The 27,054-nt window shown below is 33.1% G+C and overlaps 2 protein-coding genes across 2 annotated transcripts in view; one reads left to right on the top strand and one right to left on the bottom strand.

The window, feature by feature from the left end:
- LOC133197186 (neurogenic locus notch homolog protein 1-like) overlaps nt 1–1,910 on the bottom strand; it is a 49,646-nt gene extending 47,736 nt beyond the window's left edge. The window contains exons 1-2 of the mRNA XM_061333084.1: nt 1,647–1,910; nt 1,166–1,241 (exon numbers count right to left, since the gene is read on the bottom strand). Of these exons, the coding sequence (XP_061189068.1) occupies nt 1,166–1,241; nt 1,647–1,704 (134 nt within the window). The 5' untranslated portion in view covers nt 1,705–1,910. The remainder of the gene's footprint in view (nt 1–1,165; nt 1,242–1,646) is intronic.
- A 4,559-nt stretch (nt 1,911–6,469) lies between these two features.
- Nucleotides 6,470–25,319, top strand: LOC133197198 (U3 small nucleolar ribonucleoprotein protein IMP3-like). The gene is made up of 7 exons (XM_061333104.1): nt 6,470–6,704; nt 8,803–8,910; nt 23,131–23,205; nt 23,391–23,470; nt 23,882–23,933; nt 24,991–25,063; nt 25,231–25,319. Exons 1-7 carry the CDS (start codon nt 6,568–6,570, stop codon nt 25,255–25,257), a joined length of 552 nt encoding a protein of 183 aa, XP_061189088.1. The 5' UTR covers nt 6,470–6,567; the 3' UTR covers nt 25,258–25,319.
- The last annotated feature ends 1,735 nt before the right edge of the window (nt 25,320–27,054 follow it).

The following is a 27,054-nucleotide window of genomic DNA, read 5'->3' on the forward strand; positions in this document are numbered from 1 at the left end:
AAGTAGAACATAGTATACAAATCTCTTTAGGTTTTGAAAACAGATTTAAGAGTACAAAGCCTTGATTCCCGGAGGTATAGGACGGACGTTAATTCGTTAAAGCCCTTGACAAAGAAGACGTTACAATGTTAAATACCAATATACCCTTGCTGTCAAAGACAACTGGAGATGACCAAAGATAGTTGATTTAAACAAAAATACTTCTCAGGCTGCTAAATCTGATATAAAATGCCAATTATGAAAAAAACAATTCTAAGTGGGACGTGTTACTTTGATTATCAACAGAACAGTATTGGGTTACTGTTATGAATACTAGAGTCTATTTGAAAATTGGGAGTTCCTGATAAAGTATGAGAAAAAAAAATCTGGATATTATATATTGTAATAGATAAGTTTCATTATGTTTGCCCATAAATATATTTGTTAGGACAACAAATCATTAATTTCAATTCTGTTCTGAATAAATAATGATTATCGTTGGCTCTAAACTTCCCGACGCCATATCTTCTAGTTTTTAAGGATTCACATAATAAGAAAGAAGTTCTAATAAAACAAGAAACTGTAAATATGCCAAAAAACCCAACTTCATTACAAAATTCTACAGATAAACTTCTAAATTACAGATGATTAATGAAGAGGGAAAAAAGCCTCCACTGATTGTTGATCTAGCTCATTTCAGCATTTAGTAACATCATAAAGTCAGGTTCATGAATCAGCTGAAAAACATTCATAGGGCATTCAAGATGTTCTTAAAAAGGAACAATATTTAGGTTTCTAAGCAATTTCACCACTTGTGAAACCTTTACAGCACTTAAAAAACCAATTGTTTGCGATAAAAGATTTCAAATGAATTAATTTATTGTTTTAAACAATGATTTTTGTACCATTATGATTTCTCTTTCCAGGTCTCAACTTATTGCTTATTGTAATGCACAAAATACTTTTTTGACAAAACTTCTACATGCCCTTTTAACAATATTATATAATGTGAATACTTTTCATGATGAATCTCACATTTGATTCAAGAATGAATCTTGAGAAATAATTTTAAAAAACAATGATTATCATTTTTCTGACAATTTGACTCTTTACTTTTTCATTGAGGTCAATGTCACATCATTCAGTTGCCATAGCATTGACCTTGGGATGACCTGTAGACACTTACATACAATAACTTTTGCTGCCACTTGTTTGACATAAGCCTCCATTCAAACAGGGATCTGGCAAACAGGAGGGGAACCCTGTATATTATCAAGAAAACAAATAACTGTCAATAAAGGAACAATTAAAAAGCTTTATTTAAAAAAATAGAAATATAAAGTTATCAGGTATTTTTTTTTTAAAAAAAAAGAAGAAAAAGTATAAAAACAAATTTTAAAATTGTTTCTGAGCAAAATTCAGAATTTAGCAGTACTTTACGGTGATATATATCATACAGGCTTATACCAAATCAAAACTTTTAACTTTTCAAAAGTTTTTTGTGTAATTTAAATTAATTTGCGCATAATTACTATTACAGAATTACATTTTCTATTATTTGTTAAACTATGAATAAAGTCTGTTAAATTAAAATAGAGTTCAGTGTTAAACTGAAACCCCCAAGACGTCGTGCAATATGAAAGATGCATGTTGGTTCATTTGCATACCTTGTGTGTCCAAAACGAATGCCAATACACACACAAGACACAGTAGTAAGTGCTCCATAACTCCAAATTACTAATTTCTGCACAAATTGATTCACATTTTCACGGCATCATTGATAAGTATTCCAACAAATGACTACTTTAAGATCCACGCGGTTTTCTTATGTTATTTTCGGTTTAAAATGTAATCCATTGCTCCCGCGACCTGATTTTCTCACAACAAAGTTTTTCGCTCGTGTTCCCTTTGAGAGAACATCGTCCCTTGTATTCCTACGCCAAGTTGCGGCACGCTTCGATAAATTCCATCACCTAGAAAAAAATATTTGAGCAAACAAAATATCCAAAATCAATATTAATTTATAATTTTTCAAATTTTAGATCCACAGATTTTGTTTCCGTTGCTCTGTTTGCTCTTTCTTTGTGCAAGTATTTACAGAACTATTTATTTACCTCTCTCCGTACTGGTACCGTGATTTTTGTTGATAAAATCAAGTCCCGTTTCGCGCGAGGTGGAACATTCTACCTGTGGTTGAAAGCTTTTGGCACACGACTTGCTAAATGAATAATTCATATACCAATTTTTATTAAACGTTCTTTGTGACTTTTACATACAGAATTTAAATATGCTGTCTGCATCTTTGATTTTTCGGGCACCTGTCACCTTGTTCTTTCGCAAAAAAGTAAAAAAAAAATGTAGAAGTTTCATCTGAAGCACTTATAATATGTCTCCACGAAAGATTTTAACACTTTCATTCTGATTGTAAATACGAAAAAAAAAATCTACGCAGACATTCTGGCTATACAGTACATAGGAATATTTGCTGTAGTAAAAAAAAAGGATATTCCCTTCCGTCCGACAAGTTTGGCGGACAAGTTTACATAGGCATTAGAACTGAAATTAATTAAAATCATTTTTTTTAATTGGCATTTTGTCTTTGTATATGATTTCTGTTGCTAGGGTAGATCAACGTTATGAAAATAATTAAATATATATTGGAAGTCAACTTTGAGCTGCTGAGCCTCGGACAGACGGACAGACATTTATTAATAATATCCGCTTTCGCGGAAGAGAGTCAGAGGATTTATTCATCCAAACTTATTTATGTACATAGGTAAAATGTTATTGAATTTTGTCGTCAGTGAAAGAACATAAAAAAAGACATTTCTTGTGTCTTTGTCAGACGAATATTAATAAGTCTTTACCAACAAAACACACCTTCATTGTACAGAAATTAATAATAAAAAATCAAAGTACAATACAATATATATATATATATATATATATATATATATATATATATATATATATATATATATATATATATATATATATATATATATATATATATATATATATATATACAATCTCGAGCTCTACGCAGAAGAGGGAGGTTTTGCTCTAAAGCATATGAATTGCACATTAGGGTCAAATAATGATTTTATCCAAAAAATGTGTTAAAAAATAGTAATTTAATGATAAAACGTTAAAAGAACGGAAAGGGATAAACTAACCTTTTGAAAAAAGGGTAAATCTTGATGTACATTGTTTAGCAAGTTGCCAAATTGAACCTCGAATTGATTTATTGTTGTTTCCTCATTTTAGCAATATTTAGCAATATGGTGGAACTTTTAAGAATTCAGGTTTTCTTGTTCATTCATTCAGAATTTTCACACAAGGGTTCTATATGGTATGTGCTGACTGTGACTCAGATTCATGGATACAGTGCGGGTCTAACGCCTTATAAGCCAAATTTTCGGCAAACAACCCCAAAAAACGATTAATCTTTAACCACTATATGCCAAATGATGAATATCCCTCCCCCATTTCTCCAACAAAAACGATGGATAAGAATTATATTTCAATGTATATAGTCCTTGCTGATTATTTGGTAGAACATTTTTTAGCAAGCAGTTCCTGAGTTATTTGATGCATGCATGAATTTTAAGGTTTATCGACCCTCTGATAAGAGAGATAACTCCCTCTAGATCAGTGACTATCATTCTTTATAAATTATCAAATAAAAAGATCATTTCTGTCAAATTTTCCCCGCAACCTATGCTGATTAGTGAATGTGTATGCATTTTCAAAATATTTTTGAAAATGATAAGCATTACAGCAAATTTCTATAATGATTATAGCAGAACTTTATAGGTCTGCCTCCCATCCACGATTCCCTTTCCAGGTTTCTTTAGGGTTTGAATATGTATGTTACATGTCTTTAGTCCTTGCAGTTCATTTTAATGGGCAATATCGATATCTGTATTTTTTCAAGGCATTTTATTCCCCCCCCCTCTTTTTTTTGTTCAGCAGATTCTTCATTAATTAGTTTCTTCAGTGAAAGTGATGTGATCTGTCCAACGAACTTTAGCATATTTTGACACTGCTAGAGAAGTTTAATAAAATATGGCTGGTAAATGACAAAGCGCAGTCTTCTCAAGAAAATTTATCATTAATTTCGAAACATATATGTTGAGATGCAAAGGGTGCACAAATCGTAAGTGTCATAAAATCTGTATTAAATCTTATTGATATCTGAATTTATTTCTGTAAGCAGCGTTCCGTGTTCATGTTTTACAAACTGATTCCATCCCAGAGATCTAGGATCTCGAGGTCGCCAAACCTATCCTTATTTAACACAATATTATATATATATATGTAGTCTTGCGAAATCTGCCCATTTAAGTATGAGTAAAGACATAAACATACATGTCAGAAATTTGGTCATAATGTCACATTAAAAGTTTATACTTTATCAAGTTAAACTTTTCTATAACAGTCTAGTGTCAATTGACAATTTCACATAGAGTCCTGCTTTGACTTTCCTATTTGATTCACAGACTTACTCAAGGTCACTGTACACACTTTACTCATGGGCACTCTTTAATTGAAGTTTGATTCAGATTTGAAAAAGAGAGAGAAAATATTTCATAACGACGAGGTTGCTCAGATATCTGCTTTGACCTTGACCTTTGACTTACATTTTTTCTCCCAGACACATTTTGGTGACGTATGAACAAGAAATCCTAGAGGAGAGAAAATGTGTTCACGATATGGATTTCCAACAGAAATCTACTGTGTCCTTGCATGACTTCAGACCCGAACTAGAGCACTGTATCAGTATGAAAAGTAAGCCACATAGGGCGAAGAGGAGAGAAACTCAGATCTAGACAAGGATTTTTTTTACCTTGACCTTTGTTTTAAAAAAAAATGGTGCAAGGTCACTGCACTCTATTTCCCACAAGCACTCTATGGTTGAAGTATGAGCCAGGTAGGGCTATAAACAAAAGGTCAAAGCAAAAATAACATAGAGAATTAAAAGCTTAAAGTGGGTCAGAAGAATCAGAAATGTAAAATAAACAAAAATAAAAGGCCCACTAGTTTGAGAGATAGAAAGCGTGAAATTTTAAAACTGTCAAGTTAACTTGGTGGTAAATAAAGTTTAACATTACAGAAGACAAGCATGTTCTAGAATTTAACTACATTCATAATTGCAGTCCATGCCCTTCGGTATAAAAGTAGAAAATCATAGTTTATAAACTATCCCCATTTTTCAGATGACGCGCCGTCTTTACGAAGTCTATATGGTCAGTAATGAGAAAGGCGAAGATAACGAACAGTGATGATTAATCTCATAAATCCCGTAAACAGCAAGAATCGGAAATAGGGAAAAAAGACCTCTGGAAATACCAGGGGTGGGATCAGGTGCCCAGGAGGAATAGGTATCCACCGTCGACCAGCCACACCTGCTGTAGGTATAAAAGTAACCCTTATTCAAAATAAGTATAACAACAATGACCTTACATTAAATTAGTATGAAACATGTCAGTCAAAATACAACTTGCAAACAAAATCTTTATATCGACCATAGAGTTTTGTAAATTAGCTAATGAATTCCATAGTTAGCAGAACATCCTATGAAGCAGATGTACGTGGCAGACTCTATGGTGTCTTATTTTGAGTACACTTGGATACATGTACATCTAGAGTCGACATATGAAAGAAAATAAGTATAATCCTTAATTTATAAAACATTGATATTTTCAAATGTCGAACTGAAGGCCTCACCAGAAATTTCTCTCGTTTAAAATTTGTAAAATAAATTCTTCTTCATTAGAATATAAAACGGATCGACTGTTGACTAATAAAGGAGCACAATTTAGTGCGCATCGGAATTCCAACAGTAAATCAAGTCACAAAAGGGGCGGCGACCCAATAATTTTGCTAACAAAATGAATAGATAAATAAAATAAAATAATAAAAAAAGAATTTAAAAGATTATATAAAAATACAAAAACTGTAAAACGGATCGGCGAAGTGTAGACTATTATTTCCAGTACCCGGAAATCTAATCACCTGATCCTGAAAAAGTATATGTACCTGACTTAAAATAAAATTTCCATTCCAATATAGATTCATAAATATGTTTAGTGTGTGTGTTTTCGGCTAAAACACTGAACAAATTTCTAACACCGCATGTGTTCATTTGATCAGTGTTTATTGTTTGCCATATATCCTTTCGACCGCCTTAATCATTCGTTGTCCGTGTTAACCGAAATTAAACAGAGATTCTCTGTGACCCCCCCCCCCCCCCTGCGCTGGGCCCCAGGCAGGGGAGGATATCACAAGATACATGTATTTGGAAAGGATCGTAAGAGAAAGTTGTATTCTATCAGTTGTTAAAACTACAAATCTTTGCCTTTATTCTGTCTAATAGATCCTCAGATACGCCAAACATAGGGGTTTTACGACACTCAAAAGTTAATTCTATCGGACTCGAGATTCACATTCTGAACAACATCCGATCAAAAGACAGCGTGAGTTTCTCACTTTGACTTTCTAAGTTTCTGTGATATAAATCACAATCACTGCTGATATGAGAATGTGACAGTCGTTTTAAAAAGATATATTGACTCATAAATCATAATGGTGAGAAAACTAAAGTTTCACGAGAAGAAATTACTCAAGAAAGTTGACTTCATTTCATGGGATGTCGACAATAATTTACATGAGGTCAAAATATTGAAGAAGTATTACATCCAGAAGAGAGAAGACTACACAAAGTAAGTAAATAAAATAAATAAATAAATTTAATAAATAAAATAAATAAATAAAGCAAATAAAAGATTTTTTTTAATCGATTCATTTTTACCAAAGGACACAAACGAAACAACAACAACCCCAATTTTTATCAAATAATGCCCTAGAAAACGTAATGAACAGTATGATCCAGGAAAATGCTTAATTTTAGTGTGGAAAATGATGTTCATAAATATTTTTCATGCTGATAGTTCTCAGTGGCTTAGTCTTACAGTGTGTTACAGGTGTAAAAGGAAAAGAGAAAATGTATGGCCACTACATCCCCCCTGGCAGTACTTTCACCTGCAAGACCAGGGGCTAATAAGAACTTGGGTTGTGGCTTCGAGAGCGAAGACAATTTAAGGAGGGAGGAATGTAATGGTTTGGGCCATAGATATCGGCCTGGGTAGCTCAGTGGGTAGAGCACCTGACTAGTGATGCAGGGGTCCCGGGTTCAATTCCTGGTCTAGACATACATTTTCTCCTTTCTTGTTACAGATTTGGTGCCGTTGACCACCCCTGGACTTGCAGGTGAAAGTCCTGCCAGGGTCTAATAAGAACTTGGGTTGTGTCTTCAAGGGCGAAGACAATTTAAGGAGGGAGGAATGTAATGGTTTGGGCCATGGATATCGGCCTGGGTAGCTCAGTCGGTAGAGCACCTGACTAGTGATCAGGGGTCCTGGGTTTGATTCCCGGTCCAGCCATAGATTTTTTCCTTTTCTGTTACAGATTTGGTGCAGTTGACCACCCCTGGACTTGCAGATGAAAGTCCTGCAAGGGGCTAATAAGAATTTGGGTTGTGTCTTCCAGGGCAAAGACAATTTAATTTAGGGAGGGAGGAATGTAATGGTTTGGGCCGTGGATATCGGCCTGGGTAGCTCAGTCGGTAAAGCACCTGACAAGTGATGCAGGGGTCCCGGGTTCGATTCCCGGTCCAGCCATAGATTTTTTCCTTTTCTGTTACAGATTTGGTGCAGTTGACCACCCCTGGACTTGCAGATGAAAGTCCTGCAAGGGGCTAATAAGAATTTGGGTTGTGTCTTCCAGGGCAAAGACAATTTAATTTAGGGAGGGAGGAATGTAATGGTTTGGGCCGTGGATATCGGCCTGGGTAGCTCAGTCGGTAAAGCACCTGACAAGTGATGCAGGGGTCCCGGGTTCGATTCCCGGTCCAGCCATAGATTTTCTCCTTTTCTGTTACAGATTTGGTGCAGTTGACCACCCCAGGACTTGCAGATGAAAGTCCTGCAAGGGGCTAATAAGAATTTGGGTTGTGTCTTCCAGGGCAAAGACAATTTAGGGAGGGAGGAATGTAATGGTTTGGGCCGTGGATATCGGCCTGGGTAGCTCAGTCGGTAAAGCACCTGACAAGTGATGCAGGGGTCCCGGGTTCGATTCCCGGTCCAGCCATACACTTTCTCCTTTCCTGTTACACAGGGTGAATTATAAATTGAAGAAAATTTAAGAAATGAGGAATGTAGTGGTCATACTTGCCAACCTCCAACTTGTAAAAAGAGGGTTGTGACCCTATTTGGAAAGTAAATACATAATAGTAAATACATAATGACATTCATAACATACATATTTACCATGATTATGATATAATATATATATAATATATATATAATATTATGTAGATCCAAGCTTTGGTTGACAAATGGAAATTACCCGTGCAAACTAATATACAAACCAAATCTGGAAATTAGGAGACTTTCTGGATGTTCAGCAAAAATTGTGTGATAAGCATAACCCACTGTGTCATAAAAAAATAATTGGGTTATGGATAAAAAAAAAAAAAATTGTGTATACCTAACAAAATTGGATAGGTTGGCACTATGGTAGTAGATTGGGCTATATAGGGCTACAGTCATATGGAGGGTAATCGTGTTCAAAAATCCAGACTTGTAAGTTTGTAAATCCAAACTTGTAATCGTATCAGTTTCATAGTATACATATGTAAGTAGGTAATTCCGACATCCTAGCATGTAGTTCCGAACATAGAACTGTGTTGACTTTGAGTTTATACTATGAATGTGAGTATTTTTGATGTTTCATATAATTTTATTTTTGGTTTGATTTCAGGTACAATAAACTATCAAGGCATATTAGAGAGTTAGCCAGGAAAGTTAAAGAACTGGATCAGAAGGATCCATTCAGAGCAGAAGCCACCTCACAACTCATAGAAAAACTGTAAGTTTAGCATTTGTTTTTAATCCCTAAGAACCAAAATACAAACTGCTTCCTTTTGTCAATTTATGGCACTACTAAACAGAGTAGGCATCCATACACTAGAGGATGTAAAAGTATGCTGGTTATATTTATTTAATATTTATTATATACATGTACAATAAAAATTGTTTATTTGTAGTCATACAGTGAACCTTTTCTAATCAGGATGTTAAGTATTCCAAAATCTTGCCTAATACAATGTAAATTTTAAGCCCATTTTAGTGAATTCAATGGTTTAGAATGATATATAATCCTGAATGTTTCTTTCCAAATAGTGCTGTCCAGAAAAGACAAGTTTTATTGTACTAGTTAAATGTATATACATGTATTATCATTTATGAAAAAAAATTGCCATCTATTTCAAGCATTTGATTTGTTTTTGGGGGTGGGGGAGTGGTCAACAATTTCTTTTTCCAAGAGAATCAGCATGTACAGAAGTTAATTACTGTCAAAATTATGGTTATAAGTAGCTGCAGAACTGTAGATCTTTGGTTGAGAAAATTTAAATAGACAAACCAGAGAGCTACATATCCAAGCACATTTGATTTATATGCTGCTTCAGGTTTTTTTTTCTTTAGGATTAGGAGTAAAATATTAAATAACTGACACCTTGCTTTGAGCAGAAAGGGGGGGGGGGGGGCACATACAATACAAGAAAAAATATCCAAAGCATGCAACAAAAAGGGGCTTAGTAATTGGAAAGTTTTTACAATGCTTGGATCTGTAGCTCTCTGGTTTAACTGTCCAAATTTTCTCAACCAGAGAGCTACAGTTCAAAATTAGATTTTGAGTTTATGATTGCATAATAAAAGGAAAGTGTTGTTAGCTCACCTGAGCCGAAGGCTCAAGTGAGCTTTTCTGATCACATTTTGTCCGTCGTCCATCTGTCTGTCCGTCTGTAAACTTTTCACATTTTCGACTTCTTCTCCAGAACCACTGGGCCAATTTCAACCAAACTTGCCACAAAGCATCCTTGGGTAAAGGGGATTTAAGTTTGTTCAATGAAGGGTCACACCCTCTTTCAAGGGGAGATAATTAAGAATTAGTGAAAATTTGGTGGTATCTTTTAAAAATCTTCTTCTCAAGAACCACTGGGCTGTAAAAGTTGAAACTTATGTGAGACCTTCATTACATAGTGTAGATTCAAGTTTGTTCAAATCATGACCCCCTGGGGTAGGGTGGGGCCACAATGGGGGATCAAAGTTTTACATAGGAATATATAGAAAAAAATATTTAAAAATCTTCTTCTCTAGAACAACAAAGCCACAATTAGTCATATTGATATGGAATCATCCTCAGGTAGTGCAGATTAAAGTTTGTACAAATCATGACCCCCAGGGGTAGGGTGGGGACACAATGGGGGATCAAAGTTTTAAATAGAAATATATAGAAAAAAATCTTTAAAAATCTTCTTATCAAGAACAACGAAGTCACAATTAGTCATATTGATGTGGATTCATCCTCAGGTAGTGCAGATTCAAGTTTGTATCAAGTCATGACCCCTGGGGGGTAGGGTGGGGCCACAATGGGCAATCGAAGTTTTACATATGTAAATATGTATATTCCTATAGGAATATACAGAAAAAAAACTTGAAAAATCTTCCTCTCAAGAACAGCAAAGCCTTGTTAAGTCATATTGATATGGAAGCATTCTCAGATAGTGTAGATTTAACTTTGTTCGAATCATGACCCCCAGGGTTAGGGTGGGACCACAATGGGGGATAAAAGTTTTACATAGGAATATATAGGGAAAAAACTTTAAAAATCTTCTTCTCAAGAACAGCAAAGTCATGTTTTGTCATATTGATATGGAAGCATCCTCAGATAGTGTAGATTCAAGTTTGTTCAAATCATGACCTCTGGAGGTAGGGTGGGGCCACAATGGGTGATCATAGTTTTACATAGGAATATATGGGGAAAAAACTTGAAAAATCTTCTTCTCAGGAACAGCAAAGCCATGTTTTGTCATATCGATATGGAAGCATCCTCAGGTAGTGTAGATTCAAGTTTGTTCAAATCATGACCCCTGGGGGTAGGGTGGGGCCACAATGAGGGATCATAGTTTTACATAGGAATATATAGGGGAAAAAAATTTGAAAAATCTTCTCAAGAACAGCAAAGCCATGTTTTGTCATATTGATATGGAAGTATCTTCAGCTAGTGTAGATTCAAGCTTGTTCAAATCATAACCCCCAGGGGTAGGGTGGGGCCACAATATGGGATCAAATTTTTACATAGGAATATATAGGAAAAAATCTTTTCGACAACAGAAAAGCCATGTTTAGTCATATTGGTATGGAAGCATCCTCAGGTAGTGTAGATTCAAGTTTTTTCAAATTTGGGGGGGGGGGGGGGTAGGGAGGGAGGGTCCACAATGGGGGATCAAATTTTTAACAAGGGAATATATAGGAAAAAAATCTTTAAAAATCTTCTGCTCAAGAACAGCAAAGCCATTTGTTATATTGATATGGAAGCATCCTCAGGTAGTTCAAAATCCAAGCCCCCCCCCCTTTTTTTTAAACTTTTCAATACTGAAGTGATTTGTGCTTTTTCCTAGCCAATGTGCTCAGGTGAGCAATGTGGCCCATGGGCCTCTTGTTTTTGAGTTTCAGTCAGTAGAACTTTAAGTTTTTTTTAGGGGGGGGGGGGGGGGGGGGGTGATAATACTGTGGTATTTACATTTGAAATTTATTACAAGAAATCTACAAAGTTATCCTGTTTTAGGATTTCTGTTACAATTGATAAAAAAAAATACTGCTGAAGTATCAAATTTTTTAGATATATTTATCTAAAAACATTGCTGTTCTATATTCCATTATGTAATTGCCCAGTTATTGCATTGACTGCCAGTGTTACAAGACTTGTGTGACCTTAATATCCTCCTTTTCCCCATGCCAATATGATATGCATTTCTAGGTCTTCTTGTTGTATACCAAAGATCATACTGAATGGTGGTGTCCAACTGATGTTGTGTAACTGTCTGTTTGTCTCTCTGTAAACAATACATTTGTATTTCAAAATGCTACTACTCCTTCAATTTTGGTATGATTTAATTCAACTCATTATACACTTAGATTCCTACAGTTTCAATAAATAATTCTGTCCAGCAGTGTTGCTATGGTTTCTCCAAATAGAAAATTTCTGTGAAATCCTTTGAAAAAGCTTCATCTGTGTCTGTATGGGTACTAAGATATATATTATTAATGAAAATAAAGCATTTTGTTTAAGTTTTACGTAAATTAAAAAAGTGTTTTCAAGTCCATGCAGGCACAACTTTACTCTTCCACTATTGCAAGTACAAACCAGTAGAGCTACAGTCTCTCCAGAGACTTCTAGTTATCCATTGTAGTTATTTTTTTTCTTGTGCATTTATGATTTTACTACACTTCAGTTATAATTGGATTGTTCTAATATAAATTTCTTTAAAAAAAAATAATAAGCAAACATGAAATACATATCCTTCACAAATACCATACTAGAAATAATGTTTGTGCAAGTTATTAATAAGTTTCTCGCTCAAATAACTGAATTAATATGCTGATCCATTTTTCTATTGCTACAATACCATAAATAGTAATTTTGTAACAGAAATAATATACATGCATACTATTCACTTATGCATCTTTCTAGGTCTTGTTTTAAGTCACAACCCTTGTTGTAAGTAAGGTGGTTTAAAAAATGGTTCAGTATGTTGTCTACTTAAATAACAGTGGTGCCATTGTTTGTCGATGAACACTCAAATTTGAGATTCAGAAGTTTATATTTCATTTGAAGTACTTTTTACGTATGACACAATATTTTATGTAATGATCATTCTAAAGAAGTTCAAGCACCTTTTCTAGTTCTTGAAAGGTAAATGTGTATCTCTAGTACAAACGCTTAGACATAATTGTATTCAGTTCATTTTGCCTTTGTTAGAAGAAAAGGTGGTGTTTAATTATTTACTTATTACAAGTACAAATTTACAGTATATATATTATTATGTGACAAAAGTACACACTTCATATAATCCTTGAAACAGTTGACAACAGAATAACTGTGAGTTGTCCGCCCATAAAAGAGCTCTTTTACAGAATCTTGCAGATCAGCACTTGGTAATTGAGTCGAGAATTTACACTTGAATTTACTTCTTTGTTCCAAAAGTATACAAAGGGTGTCAAAAAAGAAAGTACTCCAGGAATAAAAAAAAACAAAATGCAGAGCTGACTTAAATGTTCCTCTTCATCAGCGCATTGGTAGAATTCTTTTGAAATCCCCCTGAACATGTCTTTGGTTTTGTGTTTTTCTGTTGTTCCCACTTGTGAATGTTTGTTTTGTCTGTTGTTAAATTACCTGACAGCGATCAGCTCATCCAAATGTTTCAGCAATACTCTGATTGACAATCTTTGATGTTTATATGATCTTGAAGAAAAAAGAAAAAAAAATCTTTGTTTCAAAAAAGCAAAAAAAAAAAAAAAAAATTCTTACAGGAATGCAGAAAAAAAAAATCTTTTTTAAGTTTGTGATTTCTAAATAGTAGGGGTCTCGAAATTGCGTGGATCGAGTCTTGTATGTAGTATATTTGAGTGATTTATTTTTCTGTTTTTATGACACTGTTGGAAATGATTTGAAAAGGGTTTTTTTTTCTGTTCCGTTAATTAAATACATGAACAAAAACCCAAATAGCACAACATAAAACAAAATGTATTATGCCAAGTATTCTGGGCTTTTAAGAAAATTGCTTCTTATAACCTATTCACCCCTGACTGATTCCATGTCAAAAAGGAAGAACCCAAAGGCCAATAAAAAAGAACTTGCTAATTAAAACATTTGTATCAGTAGAAGACTGTCCATTGTCAACAATGCCCAATATCATTTAGGTAATTGATTTTTAAAAAATGTCATATATGAAGAAAAATAACATCACCAGCCCAAAATAAAATCGTAATTTTACACTTCAAATAAAAAAAATTGCCATATGGTCAAATTACTAGATGACTGCAAATACTGATTGCAAAAAAAGAAATCAAAATTAAAAAAAACCCTGAATTCAGTACTTTTTCTATTGTTTTTCTAAACTAAGTGCACTAGAATACCAGATGAAATCAAGAATGAAAAATGTGTTGCACTGGGTGTTGAAAAGAACTAGATTATCTGTAATAACAAAATTATCACAGAATTTCCCATGTATGACTTGGCTAAGGTGTTACCCACTGTCGGCTGTCATGAGATTGCTGGAGAAACCTGGATTCGGAACAGTTGGTCTGCAATCTAATTTGACAGATACAAGTGGAACTGGGTGTGTGTCTCACACGATTTGATGATGGGGACACGTTCTGTAATACGATCCACCGGGACTCTTGGTTACATGGAATGTTGCATCTAATCAAGTTACAGAAAGAATTAATCTCCAATAAAAAAAGAAATTTTCCACAACCGGATGAGTGATGAGGGTCTTAAATGAGTTCATTACAGCATTTAAGTACATTAATATTGTGTAAAAGAGGCGTTTTGGTTTTCCAATCAGAATTATTGCACATATAACGAAGACGGCAAAATTAGGCAACACTCTGGATGGGAAAATCACTGAAAATGGGACCTGTGATTTGAAGGGAATGAGAGAGACATAAGATTATTATAACTTAGTAACATGCAAAAATCAAATGCTTTCTGAATTGAAGAAATACAGATGTTTAAAGTACATGAAAATGGCACCCAGATGAGTTATGATGGTTGGTGGAACACAAAATGTAGGAGCAGAGGACAGTGAGGAGGATTGGTTAATGAGTCAAATAGTTAATTGCTCTTATAATTACAACTACTTTTAGAAGGTGGGTAGAAAATGTTTTCCATTGAAAACATCACCAGATTTTCAAATGCTGATGGAAAAGGATAATGACCCTTAAATCTGTCCATATGTTTAACTGATGTAAAATTCAAAATATATGACTAATAAAGTACATTTTTTAATTTGTAATCTCATTTGAAGTTGGTAATAAAATGACAAATTTTGCTGTTTGTTGTCTGTATACATACCTCCCCCCCCCCCTCCCCCCCCCCCTCAAAGTTTTGTATGAATTTGTGAAATAACAACACATTATACCTGTAAAAAGGATTTTTTTGTCTCATAAGAGGGGGGGGGGATATTTTCCATAGATTTCTATAGTGAAAAACACAAGTTTTACCAAAATTATAGAGTTATCTCTGTTTTCCAAAATAAGTTATGTTTTATGAAAATTCACATAAATATCTATGTATATAAATATGAAAAATCATTCAAATAGGTGTTAACTTTTGAAAATTTGACATTAATTAAGGTAGAAAAATGCTATCGTTTGCAGGTATTTCCTGATTCCAACTCAAGAAAAAAGATTATTTATGACCTTATAGTTATACCATGAACATAAGGTCAGTTGAATACGGTCCAAGAAGTAATTAAGATTTTGAGGGAAACTACCCTTTCTGGAGAAATTGGGAAAATCAGCGAGGGGTCTTAGGACCACTCCAGTCCCCCAGTGGGTGCAGGAGGAGCCCTGCTGGGGGGTACAGTTGAATTTTTATGACCATTTAGAGTGCATAAAATAGCAAAGTAAAACCATATTTCACATCTGATGAAACTTTTAACTTTAAATTTCCAGTTTTTATGAAAGAAAAAAAAATTCATTTGATCTTTTTATTATTGTAAGGGGAATTTTTTACTCATCAGAAGGGGAAAATGGGTTATTCAGGGGAAATTTTCTCATTGGGAAAAATACCGCATATTGGTGGTAAATATGCCTTAAATTAATCCCTGCCAGGTCATGGAGTGTTATAGAAAATTTAATGGAAAAAAGGACATTTACTTATTGTCTCTGCTTGTCCATAAAAGAGGGCATGTTTAATTGTACATTTAGTGATTAAACCCAGGTGTGACCAGGCAGTATAGGGTGTGCATTATAGGTGAATACTATTCTATTATCATTTTAAGCCTTAATTTATGAAGATGTAGAAATGATGATATTGTTAAATCTTTCAAATTTTCCTTCTCAAGGAGTTGGAGTGTAACTAACTGTGAACTCAACCCTTGACAAAATGAAATAAGTCTTAATTTTTGAAGATGAGAGAAAAAGTGGATTGAAGGATTTTTATATATATAATTTGAATGTATTTCACATGTATACTTGGTAAATCTTTAAGCTTAATAACTTTCTGCATGTGTAGATAGGTAGATAAGTATTTGTCAGTTGTAATTGAATTTCACAAACTTGAAAAATGCAAAAATTGTAAACATGCATGAACAATCTTCTCTTTTTTCTGAGTTCTTATTCCTCTTTATCAGCAAAAACAGTGCATTTTTATTGTTCATGTTTTTTGTGGAACAGCACAGAAACCTGTCAAAGGAAATTAAAATCCCAGAAGTGCCACATTTCTGTGTATAATGTGTTCATTTAAATTGTGTTAGAATAATGGTGATCCTTGAGCAGAGATGCACTGCAGATACACCTGTTAATACAAGATACTGTTCCAAAAATACTTCATTACTTTGTGGTTCAATTATCCTTACTAAAAAGAGCCGTTATACTTATGTATAATCATTTTAATTATGTTTTCTTCTATTTTGTAAATGTCTTTTTATCTTATACTTATCTTAAGAAAGAACCATGATTATATGACTGTTAATAATGTACACTGGGAGGAATGTTTACCTTCAAAATTACCAATTCATTTAAAAGGGTTTTATTATAATAATTAATTTTTAGGAAAATAACATACTGTATGTTTAATTCAAAAATTTTACATAAATGCATATTTTACGACATTATAGCTCCAGATGTAGTTCGACTTTTTCATAATCTGAGTCTTCAAAGGAAATTTCAATATTTTGACTGAATTATGTGCAGAAAAAAATTAGTTATTCATTGAACCTAATTAAACACCAGGTAATTGCAAAAAATACCACTGAGTGTTTATTTGTATAAAGCTGTACAGTATTTTGTTCGCTTCTGCTGTGAAACTCTGACCTGGACTAAGAAGTAAGGTTGTGACCTTTTGACTTTGTGGATGTCTTTTGTGCCCCTCCTCCTCAGGGTGCCTGACTTATTGGTCTTTGGGGGACTGGACACTCCACTGTCCTATTGTCATGGTGACAGAAGCTTTTGTATGGGAGTGTTGTACAGGTTACAAGGTTTGACAGAGGGTTGGTCAATGCTCAGAGCCTCTTCATGTAATCAAATTTGTTTACAATTAAAGGAGCATCTGAATTCAAAAAAAAAAAAAATGTTAGAATTATCAGACTTTGGGTTAGTGTATATATAGTCATTAATCTTTGTCAGGCCATTGCCAGCCAAGTTATTTCTGAGAATCACCAAATCAAATGAAACATTTGTTCATCATTACAACCTGTTAAACTTTGGCAGCAAATCCAAATCATTAAATAAGACAGCTAGTATAATGATGTTTACCTGCTTTATGAGATAATACATTTTTCTGTTTTTTTTTCTGCATGGTTATCAATGTTATCAAAAAAAAAAAAAAAAATAGAAAGCAAGCAGAACAAATAAAATAATGACAGAAAAAACACTTCATTTTAGAGTTGTTTGCACTCAGTTGTTATTTCAGGAGAGAGAAAAAAAAGACAGCTAAGCAAATTGTCAGTTTACCATAAAATTGCTACTTTCGAACATATTTTATGGAAGGAATTATGTAACATATTGCTGAAACATTACAATTGATTTATTTTTAAAAAAGAGCTGTGTTGGATGTGAACACCTGTTAAATTTCATTATTTTACCTCCAATATTGAAGAGGTACAATAGGAAACTGGATAGTCTTTTCACTACCAATGTAAATGAGATGAAGCAGTACACCATTTAAAAAAGAAATAAAAAATTAAAATCATGTAATTATCAGTATAAAATATATTTGTTGGTTATATAAAAGAAATGAATGGGTTGTAAGAACTTTTTATTTCAAAAATAAATAAATAAAAATTGAATAGAGCAGGGACTTCATTCATTGCCAAAATCTGTACAGATAAAAATTGTGAAATGAATAAATATGTGGGTTTAATATGATGGATTGATGTGTATATAAATGGTGTTGACAAAGTACACAGTGCTATTATTTTGAAAGTTCTGAGTCTTCCCTTGCTTGTGTGTATAGGACCTCAGCACGTGTCTGTAACAAAGAAGCGGACCTGTTGAATTCAACAGGGTAAATAACGCTATCGTCAAATCAGGCCCTGTTAAGGTATTTTGATTCAAGGCGGGGTATTGTTGCCATAGACTGAAGGGTTTTGATGAAGTTCAATAACTACTTTAATTAAGATTTCAGTACTATTTTACTAAAGTTTTTTTTTTTCTAGATTTCATTGAAAATTTTTGATGGGCCAAAATTTAAAGAATATGAACATAAAAGTGTTTTGCTCCAAAAATTTTCTTTATTCTTCTTCACATGAATGAAAATTTTGTGTTATTATATAGCTGTATTATTAACAATGGAGAATTTTCAATGGATTTCTTTTCAAATTTTGGAAAGGTTTAGCAGTGTTTGTAATCCAGAGGTGTATAATATTACAAATCATGTTTAATTTATGTTTATGGTCATCAATCTCCGATTTAAAGGGTGCATATGATACTGATAATAACTAAAAGGTCCTCATGCCAAGAGATACAAAGTAATTTTGCCTGATTACATCAGCTCTATATTACAACAGCGAAAACCTCACAAAAATAAATATAACATGGTGTTAAGATGCTAAGTAAATCCTCAGAATATTCTCGCAGAGAAATCTTATAAATGCAATTTTTAAATGCTCAGAGCCTGCCAATAGCAGAAGATGCGTCATCTTTTGGCATCATATGACCGTCTTCACGTTATGCAGGCAAGAATTATGTAAAATGATATTGTAAATTTTTTGGAAGAGATTGATATGGGTTATATGATTTGATTTCATGAGTATGATGTTGATCTGTGGAATCCTATAGGTTAATGAATACAAGTGAACAAAAAATACCCACAAAACAGAAATGTTCTATTAACAGAGGGTCAATGATGTACATCGTGGTAGGGGTTCAAAATCATCATTTACGTGGATGCATGTTAAAATAGACAATTAAAAGTTTGCATATTATATGAGCAAAAGAGCCTTTATTCAACTTGTATTTATTCTTTTATTTCTGATTAAACCTCTTGAATCATAATTTATAGACCAAATCATGAGATTATTTCTAACATCTTACACCGAGAAGTATTTTGGTACATGTGGTATGTGTTATATTATTTTAAGGTTTCAGTGTTATTCAAAGTTTTATATAGCTCAGTTGAGAAGTCAGTTCAAAGACTTGTCAGTTTCAATTATAAATGTTTCTCTCTTGTTTGAATTATTGTTTTTCCTCTGAAAACATTGGATACTTAGATGTATTTTGATATTTTTGTTTTCTTAAAGATGAAAATGATTGAAATTGGTGAACATACAGCTTTAAACTAGTGCAATAAATCTATTGGCTTAATTTGATGGTGTACATTTCAAACATCTATTATTAAACTGAATTATAATAGCAATGGACTTTATAATTTTGATGATAACTGAAATATTTGTTGGGAACACACTGATAGCTGTACTCTTACAAAGTGTATGCAGAAAAATAATCAGACAAGTTAAGATAATACAAACTTTCTTTCCTTGTACAGTTCAGTAATAGGCTGTTATGTGGTGTTTATGAAAATATAACCCCTTCAGTCTCTGCATGCTTCAGTCAAATGTAATTTGTTTGTGATGTGTCTAGCAGCTGTGTTACAACAGTTGATATCTCAGCATGCAGGGGATCTGCCATGCTTCAGAGGCCAAGGGTTGCTGACACTGGGAGCTCTTCAGTTTAGGAGACTAGATTAGTAGTAGTTGTAGTAACATACAAAGATGCATGTGTTGTTAATTTTATGCCCACTTTAAAAATTCTGGTTTCATCCTTTGATAATATTTTGTACTCTAGCTGTGTTCTATGGATTTTTCGGAAATGTGTTCCATCATTTGCCATGTTTTTTTCTTTGAAGAGCCAATTTTTCTTGGACAAACCTTGAATCAGACATGTTTTTACTTTAAGATATACCATTAGAGAACACCATACAATATTTTTTACTCTTTAATTGACTATTACTGGTTATTATCAGTGGGTATTTTCTGGCATTGAGTTTGGATTGTAAGAACTGCAGATGTGCATTGGTACACAGCAGTAGGCAGGAGACGCGTGATATTGTGGGATTGACTCATCTGCAGGGTTCATTTTTGTTGTGATGTGTAAGTTATGCTGATAATAGCTCAACAATAAACGTCCTACAGAATCACGATTCCTGAAGAATCCCATGTATGCATAAAGATCATTTAACTACAATTGTTTTGGCACCTTGATGAAGAAGCTAGTAAACAAATGTACAACAGAGGAGAATATACTTGTTTTACCTATTTCTCAAATACAGACTGTATTGGTTATGTTTATTGGGGTAATGGATGTAGAGAAACTTTACTGAGTGGCTTAAAGAGTCACAGGTAGCAACACAATTATGCATGAGGCGTTTTTTTGGTTTTTTTTTACTTGTGCATTAAATTCATAACATGGAATAGTTCAATTCTCCAGAAAAGTCCATGTAACAGGTTAAATTAATATGATAAGGAAGCTAGTAGATGTAAAGAAAGATAACTCTGTCATCAGTCTGCGAGCTGTTTGTCATCATAGTCATTCATCATAACGTATTATATATCATCAGCATGAGCCAAACTATATCACTCTCCATCTTGTTAACACAAAAATCCATTTATCAGAATAACATATTGATTCTGGTCTCTTTGTTAAGCCAGAAATATTTCATTTTTGAAGCCAAAAAAAATACGGATATAGGATTCTGTTAAATATTAAGCAAGATTATTTTTCTCAATTTTTTTTTAATGAGCAGGAAAAGCTTATTAAAAGTACATAAGTCAAGATTATTGTTTTAGTTCTGGAAATCTGAACACGGAGACAAAGACAAATGACTAAACTAGAGAGTAATGGTAGCCTTTTTTTTGGCTCCAGCAGGGGCAGATCCCATGGAAGCGTGTAAGATGTCTGTCCTTGAGTGGCCCCTCACTGTTTATGATAGCCTTGAAAGTTGTTAGAAAGTGCTTGACATGTTACTGTTTTTGACGGAGCAGAAAACATAAATCGTACTGCACACATGTTTAAAACATTGCAAATGTTTAAAAAGTCACCGAGTCTGGAAGAAGCCCGCCTATTGGCTGACAGAAGCCAGATGCCATGACGACAGAAGGAATACCTTGGTTTGTGAGAGGGGTCCAGGGTGTTGTGACGTTTTCCCATGGTGATCACTTTCAGCTACTGTTTTTTGTTGATGCTGTTCGGATGCTGATTTTTGCGATAAGTGTTTTTGTATATTGGTGTCACTCCCATTTGGTAGATAGGGAGTGATGAGGAAGGAGCCAACTTTTATCACCTTATCATGTGGTCCTTGTATTGTATGAGGTCAGCACCACCTGACATTGTTTAGAATTCTTTTGTCTTGCACCACCCACTGATCAATGACCACTCTCAGTAAAACAAATATAAGCAGTACGAAGTGGACATCTGGAAAATCTATCTGAGATCTGTGAATGTTTCCTGACTTTCATTGTTCATTATGAACTATTTAATACAAAACAAATGAATTTCACCAAATGCAAGCCATCCATCGTTTCCAATGAAAAAGGTACAATATAGGTTTGATTTTATAAAGACCTGATGATTTATAGATGCATTATGGGTCTGATTGTGTAAATATATAAATTGATTTATAGATGCATTATTTCTAATTGCATGTAAAGGTATAAGGTATGATAGGTGCATTATGGGTCTAATTGGTATAATGTTTAATTTATAGGTGCATTATGGGTGTGATTGTGTAAAGGTATAATGTTTTGTAGGTGCATTATGGGTGTGATTGTGTAAAGGTATAATGTTTTATAGGTGCAGTATGGGTGTGGTTGTGTAAATGTATAATGTTTTTTAAGTGGATTATTAGTGTGACTGTGTTAAGGTGTAATGTTTTTTATAATATGATTGAATAATTCCCATCTCTCTGATTGGCTGAGATCCAACAATGTTTGAAAAATACTGCGTTATATTGACCTGCACATGATCTTCCAGGCCTGCCTCTCTCCCCACCTTTTGAGAATGTTAGTTTTATTTAAATTTTAAGGATAAAAAATTTCAATGAAAGCCCCCCTCCCCTCGAAAAGTTTATGGACCATTACATCCCAACAAATAAAATAAAATTTTGATTTGGGAGAATTCTTTTCCTTTTTTATTGTTTATTGGGGGGGGGGGGGGGGAGGGGGGGAGGGGGGATTTGTTTTCGGGTAAGTTGTCAATTTTTTTTCCTTTTAATGCCCCCTTTTTCAAAATCAAAATCAATCCTATATATGTGCCTGACATTTATTTTTTCTACATTGCACCTAAACTAGAATTAAAAATTTCAAAATAATACAACTGTTTTTTTTTAACCCCATTTCTCTCATTATGTTCGGCTAATACTTCAGTAGATGTGAACAAGTAAGATGGCACAGATTGCTTAATGAGTGTGTGTCATTTAATCATTGAATCATATGATAAAACAATTATTGCTGTTTTTTCAGTCAATACGGTGATTTAGCCACCTTCGAAGTACAATATTCACCCTGCCCTTCAGGCTCGGTGAATATTTTCATCTCTTTTGTTATAATCTTGTAATACTGCTATAAGACGTATGTCTTCTGCAATAAAGAAATTGAATTGACCTCAAAAACCAGCAATAATTGTAGTATATTTGCATTGTGGGTGTGATTGTGTAAAAGTATAATGTTTTATAAGTGCATTATAAATCTATTTGTATAAAGGTAGAAAGGTACATATAGGATATAGATCTGGTTGTATAAAGCATTTACAGTTACACTATGGGTCTGATTAATTAGAAGCAGTTACAGTAACCGAAAAGTCATTTAGTTCGAACACGGATATTGCGAATTCACGGATATAGCGAAGTTTTCTTAAATCCCCAGCTATATAAATTTAACGAATTCCTTATACGGATATAATGAATTACAGATATAGGGAAGTAATTTCATAGGTCCCAATGACTTTGTTATAACCGAGTTTCACTGTATTTGTTCAGCTATCAATAAGGGTCTCATTGTATAAAGGCAATATCTTTTTACAGGTACAATATGGGTCTGATAGAGACAAAGAGAAGTCTAGAACTTGCTGACAAAGTGAATGCTACATCCTTCTGTAGGTAAGATTCAAAGAAGGACAACTCCAAATGAATGCATTGCATATGTTGGAAAAGGCAAAAGGTTTTATTTGCAATTCGTCAGCATTAAACTTTTGCATTTAAACTGAGTTTTCACAATTCAGTGAAGAATTATTGGTAAACAAAATAAATTCTGGACAATGCTGTCTTTTTATTTATTTTATCAGGAGAAGGTTACCAGTGTTAATGGTCAAGACCAACATGGCACAAACTCTGAAGGCAGCTACTACTTTTATTGAACAGGGACGTATCCTTTAGTAATGTATATGTATTGTATACATGCTCCTCCTTTATAGTATAAAAGACAAGTGGATCAAGATTTAACCATTATTTGTTAACATTTTAGAAGAATAAAATCTAGTTTGCTCAATACAACTTTTACAGTTTGAATCTTTATACTGTAACAAACTTTAATTTGCATTTGAAAAAATATCTTTTGAGATCTGTGACCTTTTTTTTTCAATTATTTCTTGCCATTGACCTTACAGTTAATTATACGTTTATGAAATATGTTTTATCTGTAGCAAAAATTGATGCATGGATTTCAAACTGTCAAATCGTGACTAAATGTTGTTGCAAATAATTGCTGGTTTACATTATTACCTTTAATTCATTAATTTATACCTTCAGTTATAATTGATTCCTTAATGACCTGTAGATATAAGAGTAGGCCCTGAAGTTGTGAAGGATCCAGCTTTTTTAGTTACCAGGTAAATATATTGGTTATATCTTACATGTTGCACTAAAATGAAACTGCATTAAATAAACCAAAACAATAAAGAAATATTCAATTCAACATTTGAAAAAAAAAAAAATTAAGGCCACACCAATTTAATTTCTTGCTCTTCGGACCTGTGCTCATATTTAAACAAAAATATACAAATAATATTAATTTAAATTTCCTGCACCCGGGAAATTCTGTGTGAATTTTTGTTCTATTTCCACTCTTATTTTTTGTATTTTAAATCTGCTTACTCTAGAAATCAGAAAAAAGTAGAAAAAATATAATTGTCCACTCATTTTTTTTCATGTTCTGCCTAAAACGTTTGCCTTCAAAAAAAAAATAATAATATTACTATTTAATCGCTTACCCACTCATGTTTTTTTTTCATCAGATGTCCGATGAACAAGAAATTAAATTGTTGTGGCCTAAGAATTTCTTTGGAGAAAAAATATTTATTGGGTACTATTTTCTTTCATCAATAAATGCCCCAACCACTTAGAAACTACATGATTAAAAGGGACATTTATTTGATCTTAAAGGAACACCATTGAAAAATAATGGTGTGTTTTTCGTGTGTGTGTGTTTTTTTTTCCCATTGTGTCTGTGAAACAGATAACTGAATAAAATATTGAAAATATATAATAAACAGAAATAATAATCTTTACATTACATTTATAAGTGACCAAAAAAAAAAAATGGAAAATGTATATACTGTATAAAAAAAAGTTTCATAGTGTTGGGGAGTAATTTCATTTATTTCCTTTGGAACATTTATCAATGAAATAAAATCCTTAATTAAAGAATTTTTATATCATTATATATTTAATATGGTTATCTTTGAAGCAAGAAAATTAAATGCATACAAAATCCTTTTAGATAAAAAATCAACAAAATTTTATCCCCATGAAAACTTTTGCTTTGTATTCCAAATTCATAGTAGATAATGGGTATTTTGGATTTCCGGATCCAAGGTATGGAAATTATAGAAAATGTTAAAATTATACTTAAATACTTGTTACTTGGAAATTGTTATTTATTTTCAGAAATATGGAGGACTTTGTTACTTGGACAGATACTTCAGCCATTAGAAAACATGTACTGGACTACAATGAAATGGTATGTATAATTGTTAATCTTTAGATTTCAACAGCTTATCAAATATTAAACATGATAATCATAGATTAAGATAAGGATATTTTGAAGTTAGTAACCATAGATTTTCAGGAACATTGTTTTACTGAAAGAAATGATTGGTTCTGTAAATAATACATTTTTTGTTTCAGAGAGACGATTTTGATTTGATGAATTAATCATGGGCAGATTCTTTGTAATTTGTACAGTCATTTGTAAATAAATCTCATGTCCATTGATATTTAGAACTGTATTTGAAGTCTTTATAAAACGAGACCAAATTTGTATCTTAGAATGCATACTGGATATGTCAGGGTAGTGAGAAATATCTGACGTTTCCTTTTTTTTTTTTTTTTTTACGATTTTGATATTTTACGTGCCAGGAAAAACGTCAGAACCGGCGCCATTATGAAAAGTGGAATTTTCGCCCCCCCCCCCCCCCCCAACTGAACTTGATTTTCGATATTTGCAAATCGAATTAAATGAAAAATTATTTAATTCGATTCGCATATATCGAAAATTGACCCTGGGAGGCGGCAAATTTCCACTTTTCATAATGGCTCCGGTTCTGACATTTTCCTGCATGACACGTAAAATATCAAAATCGTTAAAAATGCATGGAAAACGTCAGATATTTCTGACTAATATAAGGGATGCACTAAATTGATTCACGTCGTGCCGTGAATTACGATTGGAGCAAGAATAAACGTGTTCATGATATTTTTTGAGTCATTGGACATAACACAATGTATCGTTTATGACGTTGATCCATAGTGAGAAGTTTTCATTGGATATTGCGAGATAAAATTTCTAATTTGTATACAAGGATAAGGCAGAGATTATTAGAAATAATGAAAACCAGTTATTGATACAGAAACTGAAAATCTAAAAAGGAAAAGGGAAAAAATGACTTATGATAAAATGAACAACCCATTAAACTGCAAATAAGACCAATATTCCCACAAATAGCCAATTTGGCAAAAAGCAATCTATTGAAGCGACATCCAGATTATTTCTGTGTCCATTGACTGGTCCCGTATCGCCTCATTGTGCGAGGATGCTTCCGTTTGGAGCTAATAAGGCGATCACTATTAGCGTATTCAGCGACAAGCACTCTAAACCAATAGCCTTTTTCCAGAATTCCTGTTGTCTTAAATTGAAAAAAAGGATGGACGTGGTGAAAATATGGACGCTTTTATGTGTTCGTATTTGGCAAGTATTGCATTGTTTTACATTAGAAGATTAGATAACTTTTTTCAGTACTCACATATTTCAGTATTACTTAATGCATTATGATGGTTAAATGATGATTTTTGCCTCCTTATCTTTGAATATTAATTCAACAGAAGCGATAGGTCTCAACGATGTATTTTATATTGTAAAATTCATGCTTTGTTAATTTGTTAATTGTATGCACACTTAAATTTTCTGAAGTTATTTAAAATGATACATAAACTAAAACTCTTTAGATGTAATTAATAATCAAATTTTGAATGACTTTACTGGGTTCTACCTAACCTACATAATTGAATTTTACGTCATCAGTTTAACACACACACACCCCCCCACACACACTGGGTCTTCTCTTCTTTATTTATGATAAGAAATGAAAAATCATGACAAATCAGAGAAAAGGTTTTTTAATGAATTAATTGTTTTTAGAATTGAGATTGAAAAATGATTTTTAATTTTTTTTTAAACTGCAATTTTAATTTAGCAAACTGGGACAAGATTATTCGAGAATGTTCGGTATTTTTACCAGCAGTCTCTACCACCTAAGTACTAACTTTTTTATGGTCCCTCTTTTAAACTTTAGGTGGTAAGATGACTAATGTTTGGTTAATTAAATCATAAATCGGTATAGATTTTCTGGAAAACAGAGTTTGAGATCACATTCAAAGAATAATCATGTATCTTCTTGGCATAAAAATATATCGTATGTAAGTTTAGCAAATGTTTGAATTATATAAATAATT

The sequence above is a fragment of the Saccostrea echinata genome, unplaced genomic scaffold, assembly GCF_033153115.1.
Source record: "Saccostrea echinata isolate AGI-Se365-2 ecotype Australia unplaced genomic scaffold, CSIRO_AGI_Sech_v1 ptg000030l, whole genome shotgun sequence".
NCBI lineage: Eukaryota > Metazoa > Mollusca > Bivalvia > Ostreida > Ostreidae > Saccostrea > Saccostrea echinata.